This window comes from Oculina patagonica, chromosome 4 (genome assembly GCF_052425735.1).
Source record: "Oculina patagonica isolate OP01 chromosome 4, crgOcupat, whole genome shotgun sequence".
Taxonomy (NCBI): domain Eukaryota; kingdom Metazoa; phylum Cnidaria; class Anthozoa; order Scleractinia; family Oculinidae; genus Oculina; species Oculina patagonica.
Window position 1 is genome coordinate 3,752,739 of NC_135761.1, and position 15,900 is coordinate 3,768,638.

A 15,900-nucleotide genomic window follows, 5' to 3' on the forward strand; every position below is an offset into this window, starting at 1 on the left:
AAAACGTCTTTTGCTTAGGCCACAGGAATACCATCATTTCTTTGTGCGGCCACAGAGGATGGTAAACCTTTTCTCATGTTGCGCTACGTTGTCACGTGACATGAGACAACACCCAGTGTGAAATTAAAGGGACGATGTCACGGAGATTTCGCAGATTTTTGGTCTAAACTGTTCTGAAATTAGTGAAAGGCAACTAAACCCATAAAAAACAATGTCTTTGAACATCTAAAGGAAGATCCAATCTTAATTTGCGGATAGAAATCAAGCTAAGGCTACAAATATCGATTTTTTGAAGACGCGCGGAAACAATTTGAAAACGTTTACGTAACGTTTCTAAATTGCAATCCGTTTCCATCTGCAACCAATAATGCTAGTTGACAGTTTCAGTGCTCTAATATAGCAATTGTTAATAAAAATGGACTATTTTTTCTAGGTTTCATGCGACACAAAAATAAATTTTGACTGTTCAAAAATCTGGTAAAATTCGTGACATAGTCCCTTTAATTTTGTGTGAACGGGGAAAAGAAAAAGCCTATTGTTTCCCGAGGATTGTTTCTCTGACAGGCTGCTGCTTTCTGAGCGCGGGTGCTCAGCTTTGCTTCTTCACTTGAATGCATTTGAATGCATTTCGTAATAAGGCTATCAAGTTGATGGATAGTTGCTACAGGTACGAAATAGAGTATACACCTAATTGCATAGATGCCAAGTCTCACGCTTTTGGCGTGAGACTCACTCTTTTTGACCCAATCTCACGCAACCACGCCATTCAGACAAAATATCACGCTTTTTTAAAAAATACTACAACTTGAGGAAAAAGTCTTAATAATTTAAATAAAGAGATATACTTTCAGCTGTACTTTGGTAGAGATGAACGCTAATCGAGTAGGGAAGAGTTTAAAAACAACAAACGATTGCCCATAATGAAGGAAATTGCTTCTCTGCAACGTACATTTTTAAAAATTTTCTGGGGGAGTATACCCCCAGACCCCCCTAGAAGTTACCCCCTCTGGGTCTCACTAATGGTCCTTCGAGGCAAGTCAATTTCTCACTCCATACCAGCCAAAAAACTTGGCATATTGCAACATAGTTAGTCTCCTCTACTATAAACTATGATTGCAATAACGTTGTCATAGAAAAAAGAAGAAAAGAAAATAGGAATTAATTAGCGTAGTTTCATAACTGGTAGCATTTACAGAAAATTCACGAGTTTTGATCTGCACACTTTGAGTCTACTTTTTCATGTTGTAACAAGATAAATTGATTTATTCGTATTTTGAGGCATTTCGAGGCCATTTGTTCGAATTTATTTCTCGCATGCGCTTAATTAATTCCTATTTGACTTTTTCACTTTTTTCTATGACAACCTTATTGCAATTAGGTGTAAGTATAAAAAAAGAACTCATTGTATATATACGAGCGTTGCGCGACGAGCCCAAACAACGGCTGCGAAGGAGATTTAATTTTTCCAAATTTGCACAATAATAGCAACCATTACAAGTACACAAAAAATTACGAAAGCACTTCTCTGCAGTTCCCATTTCACTTGCCGACCCGTTCTAGTGATTTCCATTGGTTTATTAGTTATTTCACCATTAATATTTTCATGTGGGAAGGAAATTGTTGGAACATCGCAGCCCAAGAAATCACACAATGGCTTCCATCCTTGTTTAACGTTATACACCAACAATTTGTCAGTGGGAACAGTGGACTTTACACGGTGATTGTGGATACGATATCGCTTTCTGAAAACATAAGTGGATTTAGTATTTCGAGAACCACAGTTAGCATCAGTGTAGGAATCTACAATGTAATAGAGCTTTCTCGCCGTTGGCGATAACATGGATATTATGTAAGATCTTGTAGCTTCCACTTTTTCAAGTTGATTCACGAGACTTTTGACCCACGAATCCTCTTCTCGTTCGCTTAGAATAACTTTACAGTCCGGAAAAGCTTCCAGTATTTCCTCGTAGAAAAAGGCTCCAGCGAAATCAACAACAGCATCAGCATTTTGATAAACTCGCTTCACATCTGGCTTGCTGCCATTTTGGAAAACATCAACCCAGTGATGCAGAAAGTAAAAGGTTTGCTCTTCCCAATCAAACACCGTAAATCCCAGATGGCGCAGAGCTTTAGTGATTGATTTTGTACCAGTTTTTCCCATTCCTGCACAAATTACCTTCATGACTAGTGGTTTTCAATTTGCAAAGATATAGCGTGTTGCGAACACTTTACGAATCACGCACTTTGAATGTTTCCATTCTTCAAGTAGTCACGACATCTTAATGCACTTCCGCTCTCCGTGGCACATTCAAAACAAAGGAAAGCATGACTGGTTGAAGTGTCGGTTGAAGTCGCTTTGCTTTGGATGTCCCAGAGCGTAGCTTGCCCTCCAGCGAGGTGTTGGTTTGTACCCTGCGATCGTTATAATCCCGGTTAATTAAAATTAACTGCAAAGGGCCTGAAGTAAAAAAAGAGTTTGCCTAATATGCTACTTTATGCCGTTAAATACCCAAATATATGTTTTTTTTATTGACCAGAAGGTGTTCCATTGAGTATTTTTCATATGTACACTTGTACTTCAAGTAAACAGATTGTGTTTGAATACCGTAAAATTCCGCTCATAACGGCTTGGGCTTATACAACTTCGTAACTTTTGTTACAGGGTGGGGGGGGGGGGGGGGGGGTTATAATATTTACCCAATGCGATCTTTGCAGGATTAAAGTTATTATTTAAAAATTAAATTAGCTAACGGTTACTTCTGAAGATGTATGTTGAAACATACGAAACGTAATCTCGTACCCAGATGTCTACTCACCACGGTAGTACACATCTGGTCAAGTGCGTTCACTAATTTGATTGGTTGATGGACGCCAGCGCAAAACGGAAGAAGCAAGGGGATGGGGGCGGGGAGCGAAAAAAAATGGAATCGATAAATATTTTTCTTTGGCTCGCTTCGCTCGATTCCCGCTCCCCTCCCCCCGCGCGGTCTCGCTTCGTTAGCTTTTTTGCGTTGAAAAATCGAGAGGCTGTGGACAGTCTAGTATAGACACGGCCAAATGAGCTTTTCAGACACTAAATTGCCGAGCATGCGTAGTCGCGTCGTGCGTCAGATTTCTTGTTCATTTCTTCAAGAAGGCCAAACTAACTACACTTTCTTCAACACCAACGAGACACGCAAAATCACTGACAACATGTCTTGCCGCTCTATAAACCTTATCTATCTAATCGATTGCAAAAAATGCCACCATCAATACATTGGAGAGACCAAACGCCAACTTAACGAACGCTTCGGACAACACCGCAGATCCAGTCAACCACCATGAACTTGACGACCCTACACCAGTATCTATCCAGGAGTACGATAGCGAAGTATGATCACTTTTGACGGGGGGTCAAAATTCGCGAAGGGGGGACAAAATCCGCTAGCAAATATTGACTCCCGGGGGTCAATATCGGCTAGCGGATATTAAATGCACGGCTAGTACGACGACACTTTTGTTGGACAATTTATTTGGCCGATATTTCGACTAGTCAACTAGTCTTCTACAGGGCCAGAGCTGGAGTGAGATAAAACTTAACGGCTCCTAAAATTTAAATTAAAGTATATAAGTGGATAATACGTAACACGATAGCCATATAAGGAAAAAGCATAAAATACAGCGTCGAGGGTGTAATATATACGTATAAAGAAAATACACGCACTAATAATATATAAAAGATGAAAAAAATATAAAAAATAAATAAAAATAAAAAATAAATAAAAATAAAAAATAATAGTAAACTAAAGCTAACTTTCATATAACGATCTAAAGATATAACATATCACTGTTCAGAGCGTCTATTGAGGCCATTAGGTTCAAGAGTTTTGCCTCGGTCTATGAGATATGCTTCTCTTGCTTTGCGACGAGAAGTACTTTTAGTGGGTAGCAATTCAAGAGGAACTAGAGACATGTCTGATGTGCAGTGCCCTGGCATGTTGAAATGAGTAGGGACTGCAGTGGCTGCTTTCTTGTGCCTTGGATTATTGCTGGCCTGCCTGTGCTCAGTGAAACGTTCCCGAAGAGTTCGTTTTGTTTCTCCTACATATTGTTTATTACATCTTTTACATTGTATCATATATACAAGGTTAGTTGAGTTGCATGTTATGTGATGTTTAATCTGTCTGACTTCGTTAGTACTGCTGAAGGTATATGTTGTTTTGCCATCTTCGATGTGGCAAAACTGAGCACAGGCAGGCCAGCAATAATCCAAGGCACAAGAAAGCAGCCACTGCAGTCCCTACTCATTTCAACATGCCAGGGCACTGCACATCAGACATGTCTCTAGTTCCTCTTGAATTGCTACCCACTAAAAGTACTTCTCGTCGCAAAGCAAGAGAAGCATATCTCATAGACCGAGGCAAAACTCTTGAACCTAATGGCCTCAACAGACCCTCTGAACAGTGATATGTTATATCTTTAGATCGTTATATGAAAGTTAGCTTTAGTTTATTATTATTTTTTATTTTTATTTATTTTTTATTTTTATTTATTTTTTATATTTTTTTCATCTTTTATATATTATTAGTGCGTGTATTTTCTTTATACGTATATATTACACCCTCGACGCTGTATTTTATGCTTTTTCCTTATATGGCTATCGTGTTACGTATTATCCACTTATATACTTTAATTTAAATTTTAGGAGCCGTTAAGTTTTATCTCACTCCAGCTCTGGCCCTGTAGAAGACTAGTTGACTAGTCGAAATATCGGCCAAATAAATTGTCCAACACAAGTGTCGTCGTACTAGCCGTGCATTTAAAATTACTGTTTTATACACCTCGAGTGAGTTCTAGTACATGCATCTCCAAGCTACGTGAGATCCGACAACAATTGTGCCATAGTCTTCCTGACGTTGTGTGGCCCTCTGCATTTAATCGTCCCACATAGCGGATATTGTCCGGGGGGTCAACATCCGCTAGCGGATTTGGTCCAGGGGCTGACTCGTCCCCAGTCGTCTCTTATGCGAAAATTGCAAGACGCTTCTTCTCTTCCTTCCCATGATTCCCTCCGTGTTGAGCAGTCGACTCAAGACGGACTCAAAAGACGACTGGGGACGAGTCAGGTGACTCAGGTCCAGGGGGACAAAATCCAGGGGGGGACAAAATCGGCTAGGACACCGGCCATTCCATAAACGACGTTCACCTCATCCCGCTTGAACTTATACGCAGCAAACGTGACTCAGTGTTAAAATAAACAAGGCAAAAACTTTACATCCTTTGGGTATTAACAGACGTGACGAAACACGTCATTGACACTTGTTAGAACCAATCATTGTTTAGTATTTTATTTTAAATTTTTCTATTTGTAACGATTCTTTTACTTTTCTCATTTTTTATTTTCCGCCCAGCCCCTGAGGAAGGTTTGTTTTGCAAAACGAAATATAGGGCAAAGTTTTTTCAATATATTCTAGCAGGAGCCCATGATTCTAGTTGTTTTCTTTTTATCCACTCTGTTAATTTTTGACCGCTTTAGCCGTCACGATCAGTTTGCCGTCTATAGTTTCTGTTTGTCACCGCACTGCGTCTTTCTATCTTGCATAACCAGAATATGGTTGAGTGCGCGTGAACGGGGAGTCGTATTTTTCAGTGAAACTTACACAACGTAGTACGAGAAATTAAAAAGAGCCTGGAACTAGGTAAGAATTTCATGACTCTGTTATTTGAAGTACCTGTTTAGCAACTCGACGCGTCAAAATGGTGGAGTGAGTATTGTAGTTCTTTCAAATCGGTTTTGATGTTTTTTTGCCTTTTAAAACTGTTTGTTATTGTTACAGGAGGATAAAAGACAGTCAGCTTTCAGCTTCAATAAACCAGAAGTTGGTAGAATCTGGGGAACGAGAAAGGTAAAAGATGTTCAACGCGCGACGTAGTAACAGAGTTAGCTTATAAACGTGCATGGAATAGCTGCATGTGTTGAGTTCACGAACACTTTTTTGTAAAATAGCTCTCGGTCGCCGACCTCGTTCTAAAAGTAGGACAGACAAATTTAAAATCTGTGGTTTGTAAGCTTTCAGAAAAGATTGACTTCATAAGAAGCAACGCGAACGGTCTATAACAGAGGTAGTATCGAAAACGAAGACCTCGAAAACGAAGACCTAAGACCTAAGACCCAGTCGAAAACTAAGACCCAGTCGAAAACTAAGACCCAGTCGAAAACTAAGACCCAGTCGAAAACTAAGACCCAGTCGAAAACTAAGACCCAGTCGAAAACTAAGACCCAGTCGAAAACTAAGACCCGTACGAAAACTAGGGAGAGTTGAAAACACTGACCCCCGATCCGCGGACTACCCACTGACCCCCCACTCCGCGGATCACCTACGGACTACTCCGCGGACTACCCTTACGGAGTACCCCTACGGAGTACCCTATAAAATGAAACGAATTTATGTTTACGGGGGAAAGAGACAAGAGAAACCTACCTGTGCCACTTGCACGATCGATCGAAACAGCCGCCATCTTGTTTACCTCGATCCAGTCCTTCTTGTTACAAACTCAAACGGGACTCCGTCGGCTAGTACTAAAACCAGGAACGCCGGAATACTAAAATCCGGAACAGATAAAATGTATATCGTGTAACCCTTACAAATATAAAGAGCTAACCGTAAACAGGCTAACCGAAGTTCATAGTAGGCTAACCGATGAATAGTAGGCTAACCGAGGTGAATAGTAGGCTAACCGCAGTGCATAGTAGGCTTGCTATTCACTCCGGTTAGCATACTATTCACCTCGGTTAGCCTACTATGAACTTCGATTAGCCTACTATTCATCGGTAAACATACTATGAACTTCGGTTAGCCTGTTTACGGTTAGCTCTTTATATTTGTAAGGGTTACACGATATATTTTATCTGTTCCTATTCCGGCGTTCCGGCGTTCCCGATTTTAGTACTAGGCTAGTCCCGTTAGGACTGGATCGAGGTAAACAAGATGGCGGCTGTTTCGATCGATCGTGCAAGTGGCACAGGTAGGTTTCTCCTGTTTTTTTTTTCCCGTAAACATAAATTCGTTTCATTTTATAGGGTACTCCGTAGGGGTACTCCGTAAGGGTAGTCCGCGGAGTAGTCCGTAGGTGATCCGCGGAGTGGGGGGTCAGTGGGTAGTCCGCGGATCGGGGGTCAGTGTTTTCAACTCTCCCTAGTTTTCGTACGGGTCTTAGTTTTCGACTGGGTCTTAGTTTTCGACTGGGTCTTAGTTTTCGACTGGGTCTTAGTTTTCGACTGGGTCTTAGTTTTCGACTGGGTCTTAGGTCTTAGGTCTTCGTTTTCGAGGTCTTCGTTTTCGATACTACCCTATAACAGAATACTGTTCGAGGTTGAAAGTACAAGCAAATCAACCAATCAATCAACAACTTTATTAATGTGTCAGTACAATTCTAGCCGAGAGTGAAAACACTCTCTACCAATAGATGACACATAAAATAAATAATAATAATAATAATAAGACTTGAAATAATAAGACTTGAAATTGATATTTACAATAAAAACAGACTAAAATTTAACTACGCTATTTACAAATAATTTCAACAACAAGCAGGTACAAGACAGTGTTTTTTCTTCCATCTGTGATTCATTCTTAAGGTGCCGCGAAAAACTTTTAATTGGTTACATTCGGGGATCCGGGTGTGCTCAGAGTGAAGTTTGTTGGCCTTCCAGGTTCCTTGCCAGCAAGATTCACCACAAGATTAATGCATCAGTCAATTCCAGCAGTGCCCATCCCCCCCCCCCCCCCCGGGCTAACCCCCGGGCATTAGCATTTCTTTAAAAAAAATTGGCAAATTCCCCGGGGTGGGGATGAAGGAACCGGGCATATACCCCGCTCCCGGGTTAATTGTTTTCAATCTCTCGATAGGTGATATAAGAATATAATACAAGTTGTTGCTTCTTAGCAATGAAGAAATATCTAAAATTGAGAAAATATACCTTTAAAAACATCCACGAACATCCACGAGCTTCTCTAGTCATTCGTGAACTAGCTAATCTGCAACGTAGTCCACGTCTTGGCCAATAAACGCCTCCATCACGAATACGCGACTCACTCCACGGTTTTGAAAGTACGTGTCAAATGCCCGGGGGTCAACCCGAGGTACGCAAATGCCCCACCCTCGGGACGGGCAACATTAGGAAATGCCCCGGGGTTGCCGGGGGGGGGGGATGGGTACTGCTGGAATTGACTGATGCATAAATTTGAAGCTTCATGTACTATCAGAAGCATATAACCATAGTATTAAAAAAACACACACATGGATAAGGAAATTAAGAAATAATAATAATAATGATAATAATAATAAATGAAATAATAATAAAAACAATATGGTGAATATGGTAAAAAAATTGGAGGTGAATTGCTTGCTTTAAATATATCCAGGTTAAAGGAGCTTTTAAGAACCAGGCTTACAGAATGTGGATGGCGAGACAAGTTAAGGAGTCACTGTAAAGGTGAGAGTTGATTTAGCTTTTCAAGATGTAATAATTATTTTTTCTTATTTTGGTCACTCTTGCACAAAGGATGCCTTCCAAGGGGGTAGGCGTAGCGAAATGTCACATATTTCTGAGAACCCATCTCGCCTAGCCAACAGCTGTAAATGGCGCTGTCGTTTTTCCCTCTATTGTGTTGCTGTTGCATTGTGTCGTTGTTGCATTTCAGTGCTGTTATAATGTCACATGTGGCTGTTAAAATGTTCCTGTGTCACCAGTGTTCAGGGTCATGTCGCTTGTTTTTATTTTTGGAAGGCTCCACAAAAGGTTCAATATGTTTTGCTACCCTTGCCATGCCACCCCTTGTCTATAACTTTATTTTGTATGGTGTTGGGTTTTAGTTTTGTAATAACTCTTGTAGCATGCACTGTGTTTTTCTAGCTATGTCTTTTTCTCACCCACCCACCTGTTTCTATTTACTGGTAGGTCTGTTTTTGGTGGCAGAGAGGTTTATTTTGCTTCCCCCTTTGTGTTGGTTCTGTCTACTTGATTTGAGAAAGCAAACTTCTCTCTTGGCCAAAAGCAGACTGTGTTGTTGTTGTGATGTTGGTTGGGGAATTAAGGAAGAAAGGCCAGATAAAAATGAAGGCTTTTGAACATTTCTTTTTCAGAGGTCATCAAGCAAAAAGGACTTGAGAATGTTACTGTGGATGATTTAGTTGCTGAAATAACTCCACAAGGAAGAGGTGCTCATTTTGGTTTTATTCATAAAATTAATGAATGCCCGTATTTAATACTACTTTAGAAATCAAAATACATTTTAGAAGTAGACAATTAATTTTAAATTGTCTTTCTTTAAAAGGTATTTTATCCTACCTTGCAGGGTTTTTGTTAAGTTTTTAAGTAGCCAGAGATTTTAATAAAGTAGATCATTTTAGGCCCCATGACTTCTCGGGGGTTCCAGGGGGCATTTTTGTCCCTCCAGAGAATTATGATCGTTTATTTCCTTCATTTTTTTGTTTATAGAATGAAAAATGCAAAATAAAGGGACTAGATAAAATGGATCTATATACACAGCAAAATTTGTCCTGTTTACTTGGGCATGGGGAATTTTTGCCTCTGAACACATTATAAGTGTGAGGACTACTGCTCAAACTCTCAATCCTTAATATTCTCTGTTCAGCTGGTGTGCCAATCCAAGGCCGTAGGCAGGGGGGATGCGATGGGTGCATCTGCACCCACCACGGGCCGAAAAGGTCCGCCTAATAATATTTAATAATTTAATGCTTATTCAGTGCAAATTAACATTTGTATATGATCAACTGCACCTTACATCAAAGCCTAATCGGGGAGCAAGGGTTAAAATGACTTTCAGAATGCAGGAAATGTGGACTTAACAACTTGAGTTTTCAATCTCGGACCCCCCGAGATGCTCACGCGTTTGGTGCTCGCACCCACCCATACAAGATCTTGGTTATGGCCCTGTAATCTTAACCACGACACCTTAACATACCACACATACCCTGAAGTTATTTTATTTTCTCCTCACTTGCAGCATTAGTGCCTGATGAAGTCAAAAGAGACATGCTTCTAAGGATTCGAACATTCCTTGCTGCCAACACGTAGTTGATAAATACAATGCGTGGAGAAGTTGTTTTGTACATTTCAGTATTTTTGCTTCCTTTTGGTTAAAAAAAATAAAACACTAGTCTGTATTTATCTTTTTTTTTCAATTTTACTGATAGTTGTTTCAATAAAGATCAAGATCTGTTTTTCCAGCTGTAGTTTCAGTTTCCAATGATATACTTCGTGCGCGAACTTAATAAAGAAATGGCTATTCGAGCAACCTCATGGTATTCAGTAATTCGACGAAGTGCTGACCTTTTACATTTTTTTTCCAAATAAGCGCCCAATAAATTGTAATAATCTCACTTCATTTGCCTTTAAATGTTTTCTTGCTTGAATAGGTCATTGATAGCTTGTGATAGCTTGTGCTCTGAGGCTGCGTAACCCGAATTCTATTCTTTTTTTACCACCAGAATAAAGTGTAATGAGGTTGGAGAATAACTTGTTTCTGATTAACATATGCTGAATTGGGTTTTCAAGGACCATTCTGTCAGGGCGTTTATCGTTTAATGCATAAATTAATTGTTTAATATCGGAATGGAGTGAGAAGTGAGTGAATGAGGGAAGTCGAGATTCATTTTAATACCTCATAACTATGGGGTAAAAATGGAAGGACTGTTTTATTTTCGGTGAGACTTGATCTTACAACATACACCCCCAACCCCCGCATTTGTGTTTCTCCCTTTCCATTTGACTTCCGACCGAAATTTCCAAACATTTTGGGTTTATGGAAAGTACCCCGTGAAAGAACGTCGACCTGAAAATGCCATACTGATGACTTAACGCGGCGGAAATCCCTGTGCTCTCGCTGATTGGTGTTTGCTACCTTTGAAGTTTCGCGCGCAAGTGACAACCAATCAGGGACATTACAAGAATCTCTGTGGAATCTACTTTGGAGCTACGTCACGGGAATTTCGCTGTTTTTTGGTCAAAACTGTTCTGAAATTAGTGGTAGGCAACTTAACCCATCAAAAACATTATCTTTGGACATCTAAAGGAAGACATGACCTTAATTTTCGGATAGAAATAAAGCTACGGCTATAAATATCGATTTTTTAAAAATGCGCGGAAACAACTTGAAAAGTTAAGCCTTAATTTTTCAAGTTGCAATTCATTTCAATTCCATCCTAACCCGTCCGCAGCCAAAGACGCTCATTAACAGTTTCAGTGCTTCAATATAGCAATTTTCAATTAAAATGGACTATTATTTTGAGGTTTCCTGTGACACAAATATAAATTTTTGCTGTTCAAAAATCGTGAAAAATCCGTGCCGGAAAAAAGCCCCTTTAAGCGCGGGAAGAATTGAACGCACAAACAGCCGAGACACACACTTTTATTTGGGTGATTGGGAAGCGTGACTTAAGTCGCGTTTTTAAAAGCCCACGTTCGATATATCAAAATTCATACATGGCACCGAGGTTTTTTTTGCCCAACTTCTATATTAATTTGGTTTTGTTTTCTTTGTATTAAATCACTTATGGGAATAAACAGAGGAATAATTGCAATTTTAGTCGGAAAGCCTCGGAGTCATGTTAGAATTTTGATAAAACAAACATGCGCTATTCCACAGCGTTTTTAGTATGGATTTATATCGCGGACTAGAGAGATAAATGAAGTTCATCTCCTCCAGCTTAGTATCTTGATAGCTACAAGTACATTTTAAAGGACGTGTCACGTCTGTGATATTGCGCACAATTTGTCAGTATTTGTAAACTTATTTGAGGGTGAACAATAAGTGTGTAAACATGATCTCCAATCAGTGAAAAAGGTGCGTTGTGCCAACTTTTGTTCATAGGCCATTCTTTCCTGTAAGCAATATCCGTGTCATTGAGTGATTTATTTTACAGGTAAAACAATATCTAATAGATTCTATTAGACAGAAACAAACAAAAGAAAACAAAAGATTTATAGCATGTATTACTTTGGAATCTACTTCGCGGGTTTTGTTACATGTTTTTGTTAAATCTCTCTATGAAGGCTCTATGAAGTTCGTTGATGCCATGAACAATTTCGCTAGTTTTGGCATATTTTGACTTCACACTGCATCCATCTGATATATCTTATTTTTTCAGTTCATGGCGTTGCCACTCGAAAATGAATTGAAGTTCGTCTGGGAGGCGGAGAAACTTAAATTGCCGTAAGTCGCCCTTTGTTTACACCGGCGTTCTTTGACTATTTGCCAAAAATTAGTAAATTAGTCTGGAAAATAAACTTACCTCTAATGTTGAAAGGGATATTTCTTTAGCTTCTTGCTTTTGTTTGAATGACTGAGTGGCAGGCTGCTTGCCAGCTTTGAACATGTGGTTTGAAGGTGTCGAACCGTTTCTTTAAAAAAAAGGCGCGATATAGCTAGATTTTCTGTGATTTTTCTACAGTTATGATGTCTCTTTCTTTTATATCGGGTTAATTTCTAAGCAGTGAAGTTTTATTTGGTACGTGCGGCTGCTGTAGTCCTTCATGATCATAGAACATCCTGGGAGAGCTAAACTCTGCGAAAAAATAAACGAAACTTTGACAAGTGACGGGGTTGCTGGTGATGGGTTTTATAAAAGAGGAAAAATATTGAAAGCTTTTTACTGTTGTTTTCAGTGTCTAGAAAGCTGATCTTTATCTTTTAAAAGAAGCCGACAAACTCAAGACCCACACTTCGTATTTAGACGTTAAGTAAGTAATTGCTCAAAACTATCTTGCTATTTTTAAATATCTAAAACATCATATCAAATGTAACTTTTAAAAAAGAATGCTGTTTGGAAAACAGGAAAGGTTATCATTGTAAATGGCAAAACCCGGAACCTTTTAATTGATCCTTTTACTCAAAACTACATAAAAGGATAATTTTTCTTTAAAGACACCGACCTGCCCATTAAAAGATCCATTTCATGTAATTTATTGCGATAAGCTTTTTGTTCATAGTCTATAAACGTGCGATCTGAAAAGTTCTCAATCTGCAAAAAGTCTCGAAGGTAAGTAAACGCTTTTTTTTTCTTGACATTCGTGTCCTTTGTTCAGGGTATATTTTTATTTTCATATCATTTCAAAGTTTCTAATTTTTTTTGCAAATCCAATTCATTTCAAAATAACCAACTCAGTTTATATTACAGTTAACAATGAACATCAGTGTTTTTCTGTTTCAGTATATGTATATAGTTGCTCGGCTCTTTTTCAATTTCGTTTCATAAAATTAATGTATAAGTTTTTCACAATGAAATGATCTTTATGAAATTCATTTACTTTTTGGATACGTTTTCAACCCATTGTCACGGAGTATGGGGGATCACACTTTTGGTATTCAATACTGGAATAACTAAACAGCTTGACAAAGACACTTCGATCTTTGCTGTAAATGTATTTCGGTATGCGCTTTATTACTGATACTTCACTGCAAAATTTTTATCTTGTTAACTTACATATACAAGCTGTCGCCTTTTGATTCGAAGAACAAATTCAACATATACGGAGTAGCCTGCGTAGCAGGCGTCTGAGTAGTTTTGTAGCGCGCGAGGGAGAAACGCGAAAGGCGCGAGAGAGCCAGCCCTCGAGATCGCGCACTCTTTAAACGCGCTGAAAACTACACAGACGCCGCTACGCAGGCTAATACGGCAGTCGCTCAACAACGTTTCCGCAGCAAACTTTTTTATACTGTCGGTGGCCAGTGTAAGACGGGCATGCGTGTACACGTAAAAATAATGAGGTATTATATTATTGGAGTAAATTTACAATTACTGGTTCGGTTTGGACCAAAAACGCACCCTTTTCGAAATTTTACTTTTAAAATCTGTAAAAATTCTTCTATCAAGGCTAAGAGAAACTCGCGTTGTAATTTACACAATTGTGCCAATTGTCGTTATGGATACTTCCTATCTATCGATGACATTTGTAAACTATGATAGAGTCTAATTTTTTTTTTCAATATTAAAATACAGTTTAGTTTTCATAATAATAAGGTATACATTTTAAACGAGAGTGATAGCATTACAGTGGTTAGACTCATGCAAAACTGAAGACGTCAGCCAAGAAGTCTTTTTTCCGAGTAGCCGTGTTCGTTAATCCAAAGCGTTACGTTCTATCGCGTGGGCTACAGCGTATTTTAGTCAACGAAAGGCCGGATGTTTCTTTAAAAGCATCTTTTGGCTTCGTCCAAATTCAAGATAGCAAAGCGTAGCAAACGTCATCACTTGTTATGAAGACGCAAGAAACAAGCTGTAAATTACATCTATTAGTGAAACAGTAAATCAGTTATTGTTTTCCGTTAGTGTTCGGTCTAAAGGTTTTCCTGTCAAATCACTTTAGTTGGAATCTCTTGTGACTGGCTTGAATATTGAAGTCATTCAAGCTATTGCATTACTAGGCGTATGTTAAGGTCAAGAAAAGATAATTGGATCACTAAAAGCACAATAAGTTTTCTTTGACCTGAAAGCAAACGACATGCCGGTTGAGAGTAGGCCGATTAAACAACAAAAAGGCTCACCTTTTCGCTATTCCACTCTTTTCCACTTTTTTCTCATTAATTAAAAACTTAATGAACGGAGTATAATTAGGTTTTTCACTTTTTACAGCGATTCAAGCGAAAGGATACAAACTTTTAAGGAAACCCAAATACCTGGTCCGTGAAAACTAAATGGGTCTGGGAGCGAACCACTGCAAAGGAGTCTGGGCGCCAAGGGAAGTGTCCCTGACCACTCTGTCCACAGCTGCAGTGTTTTGCATTTTCACAGTTCCTGGTAATCTGCTGATTATCCTGTCAGTTCTGTTGGATCCTAACAAGAATCTTCGCCGCACTCCTTACATTCTGCTCATTCTAAACTTGGCCATCACTGATCTAATCGTGGGTGCCATGGTCGAGCCCTTGTCAATGTACACGCACTGGAGGGAGGCGCATGGCCTGTCAATCAGCTACTCGTGGCTGTCACAGTTTGTCTATTTCATGTGTTGCACCGCCTCCCTACTCAGTCTGTGCATTCTCACAGTTGACCGGTACCTGGCTATTACATCACCCATGTGGTACCGCGCTTACATGACCAACACACGCGTGCTACAAGCCTCTATCGTCATCTGGGTGTTGTCAATTTCTAGCAGCGGCTTGTTGTTTGTCACTGGCTTTGTCACGTACGCTTTTATCTTCGCCACTTTGACGCTGTTCTGCGCGATTTTCATCTTGACCTTCACGTATGTGCGTATATTTCTGGCTGTGAAACAGAACGTCAAAGAGATGAACAACTTACATCAGGGCGATGCTGAACGAAGGAAAGCAGAGGAACGAAACATGCTGTGGGAGAGAAAACTGACTAAGACTCACCTAACGATGTTACTGGCCTTCCTAGCATGCTACGCTCCAGCGTGTATTATGATTTACCTCATGAATATGTGCAGCATCTGCAGCTGCGAGGTCATTCATTGGTTAAGGGACATGCACTTTGTTTTAATCACGCTAAATTCCTTGATCAATCCATTCGTGTATGCCCTGAGGCTGTCTGGGTTCAGGGAGGCCATAAGCCAGCTCATTCGTCGCATTGTATGCAGAAAACGTGGTGCAGTGAGGCCTGAATGCGCGGACGTTAAATCACCACATGATCATCTCAGTTCCACTCAATCTTCGCTGTTTGCAACAAGCTTCCCGTTCGAACAAGAACTCTCTACGATTGGATGAATTTTGAGACGAGGAAGATCGTAACGCTACGTCACGACTAATCTCGTTCCCAGATCTTGCGGGTGACTTGTGCATTATGGAAGATTAAAATTCCAACTTTGAACTCATCATTCACATATTAATCTTAATCTTCGCCAAATGAATCTAAAAGCAAGGCACAAACAACAAACTG

The 15,900-nt window shown here is 39.6% G+C and overlaps 3 protein-coding genes across 3 annotated transcripts; 2 read left to right on the forward strand and 1 right to left on the reverse strand.

Moving 5' to 3' along the window:
* Nucleotides 1–302: 302 nt before the first annotated feature.
* Nucleotides 303–2,611, reverse strand: LOC144651308 (uncharacterized). Its single transcript, XM_078511253.1, has one exon. It carries the CDS (start codon nt 2,180–2,182, stop codon nt 1,457–1,459), a length of 726 nt encoding a protein of 241 aa, XP_078367379.1. The 5' UTR covers nt 2,183–2,611; the 3' UTR covers nt 303–1,456.
* Nucleotides 2,612–5,687: 3,076 nt separating this feature from the next.
* LOC144651338 (transcription and mRNA export factor ENY2-like) lies at nt 5,688–10,233 on the forward strand. The gene is made up of 5 exons (XM_078511291.1): nt 5,688–5,744; nt 5,817–5,885; nt 8,406–8,476; nt 9,127–9,201; nt 10,011–10,233. Exons 1-5 carry the CDS (start codon nt 5,737–5,739, stop codon nt 10,079–10,081), a joined length of 294 nt encoding a protein of 97 aa, XP_078367417.1. The 5' UTR covers nt 5,688–5,736; the 3' UTR covers nt 10,082–10,233.
* A 4,438-nt stretch (nt 10,234–14,671) lies between these two features.
* LOC144649174 (histamine H2 receptor-like) lies at nt 14,672–15,900 on the forward strand. Its single transcript, XM_078508627.1, has one exon. It carries the CDS (start codon nt 14,700–14,702, stop codon nt 15,726–15,728), a length of 1,029 nt encoding a protein of 342 aa, XP_078364753.1. The 5' UTR covers nt 14,672–14,699; the 3' UTR covers nt 15,729–15,900.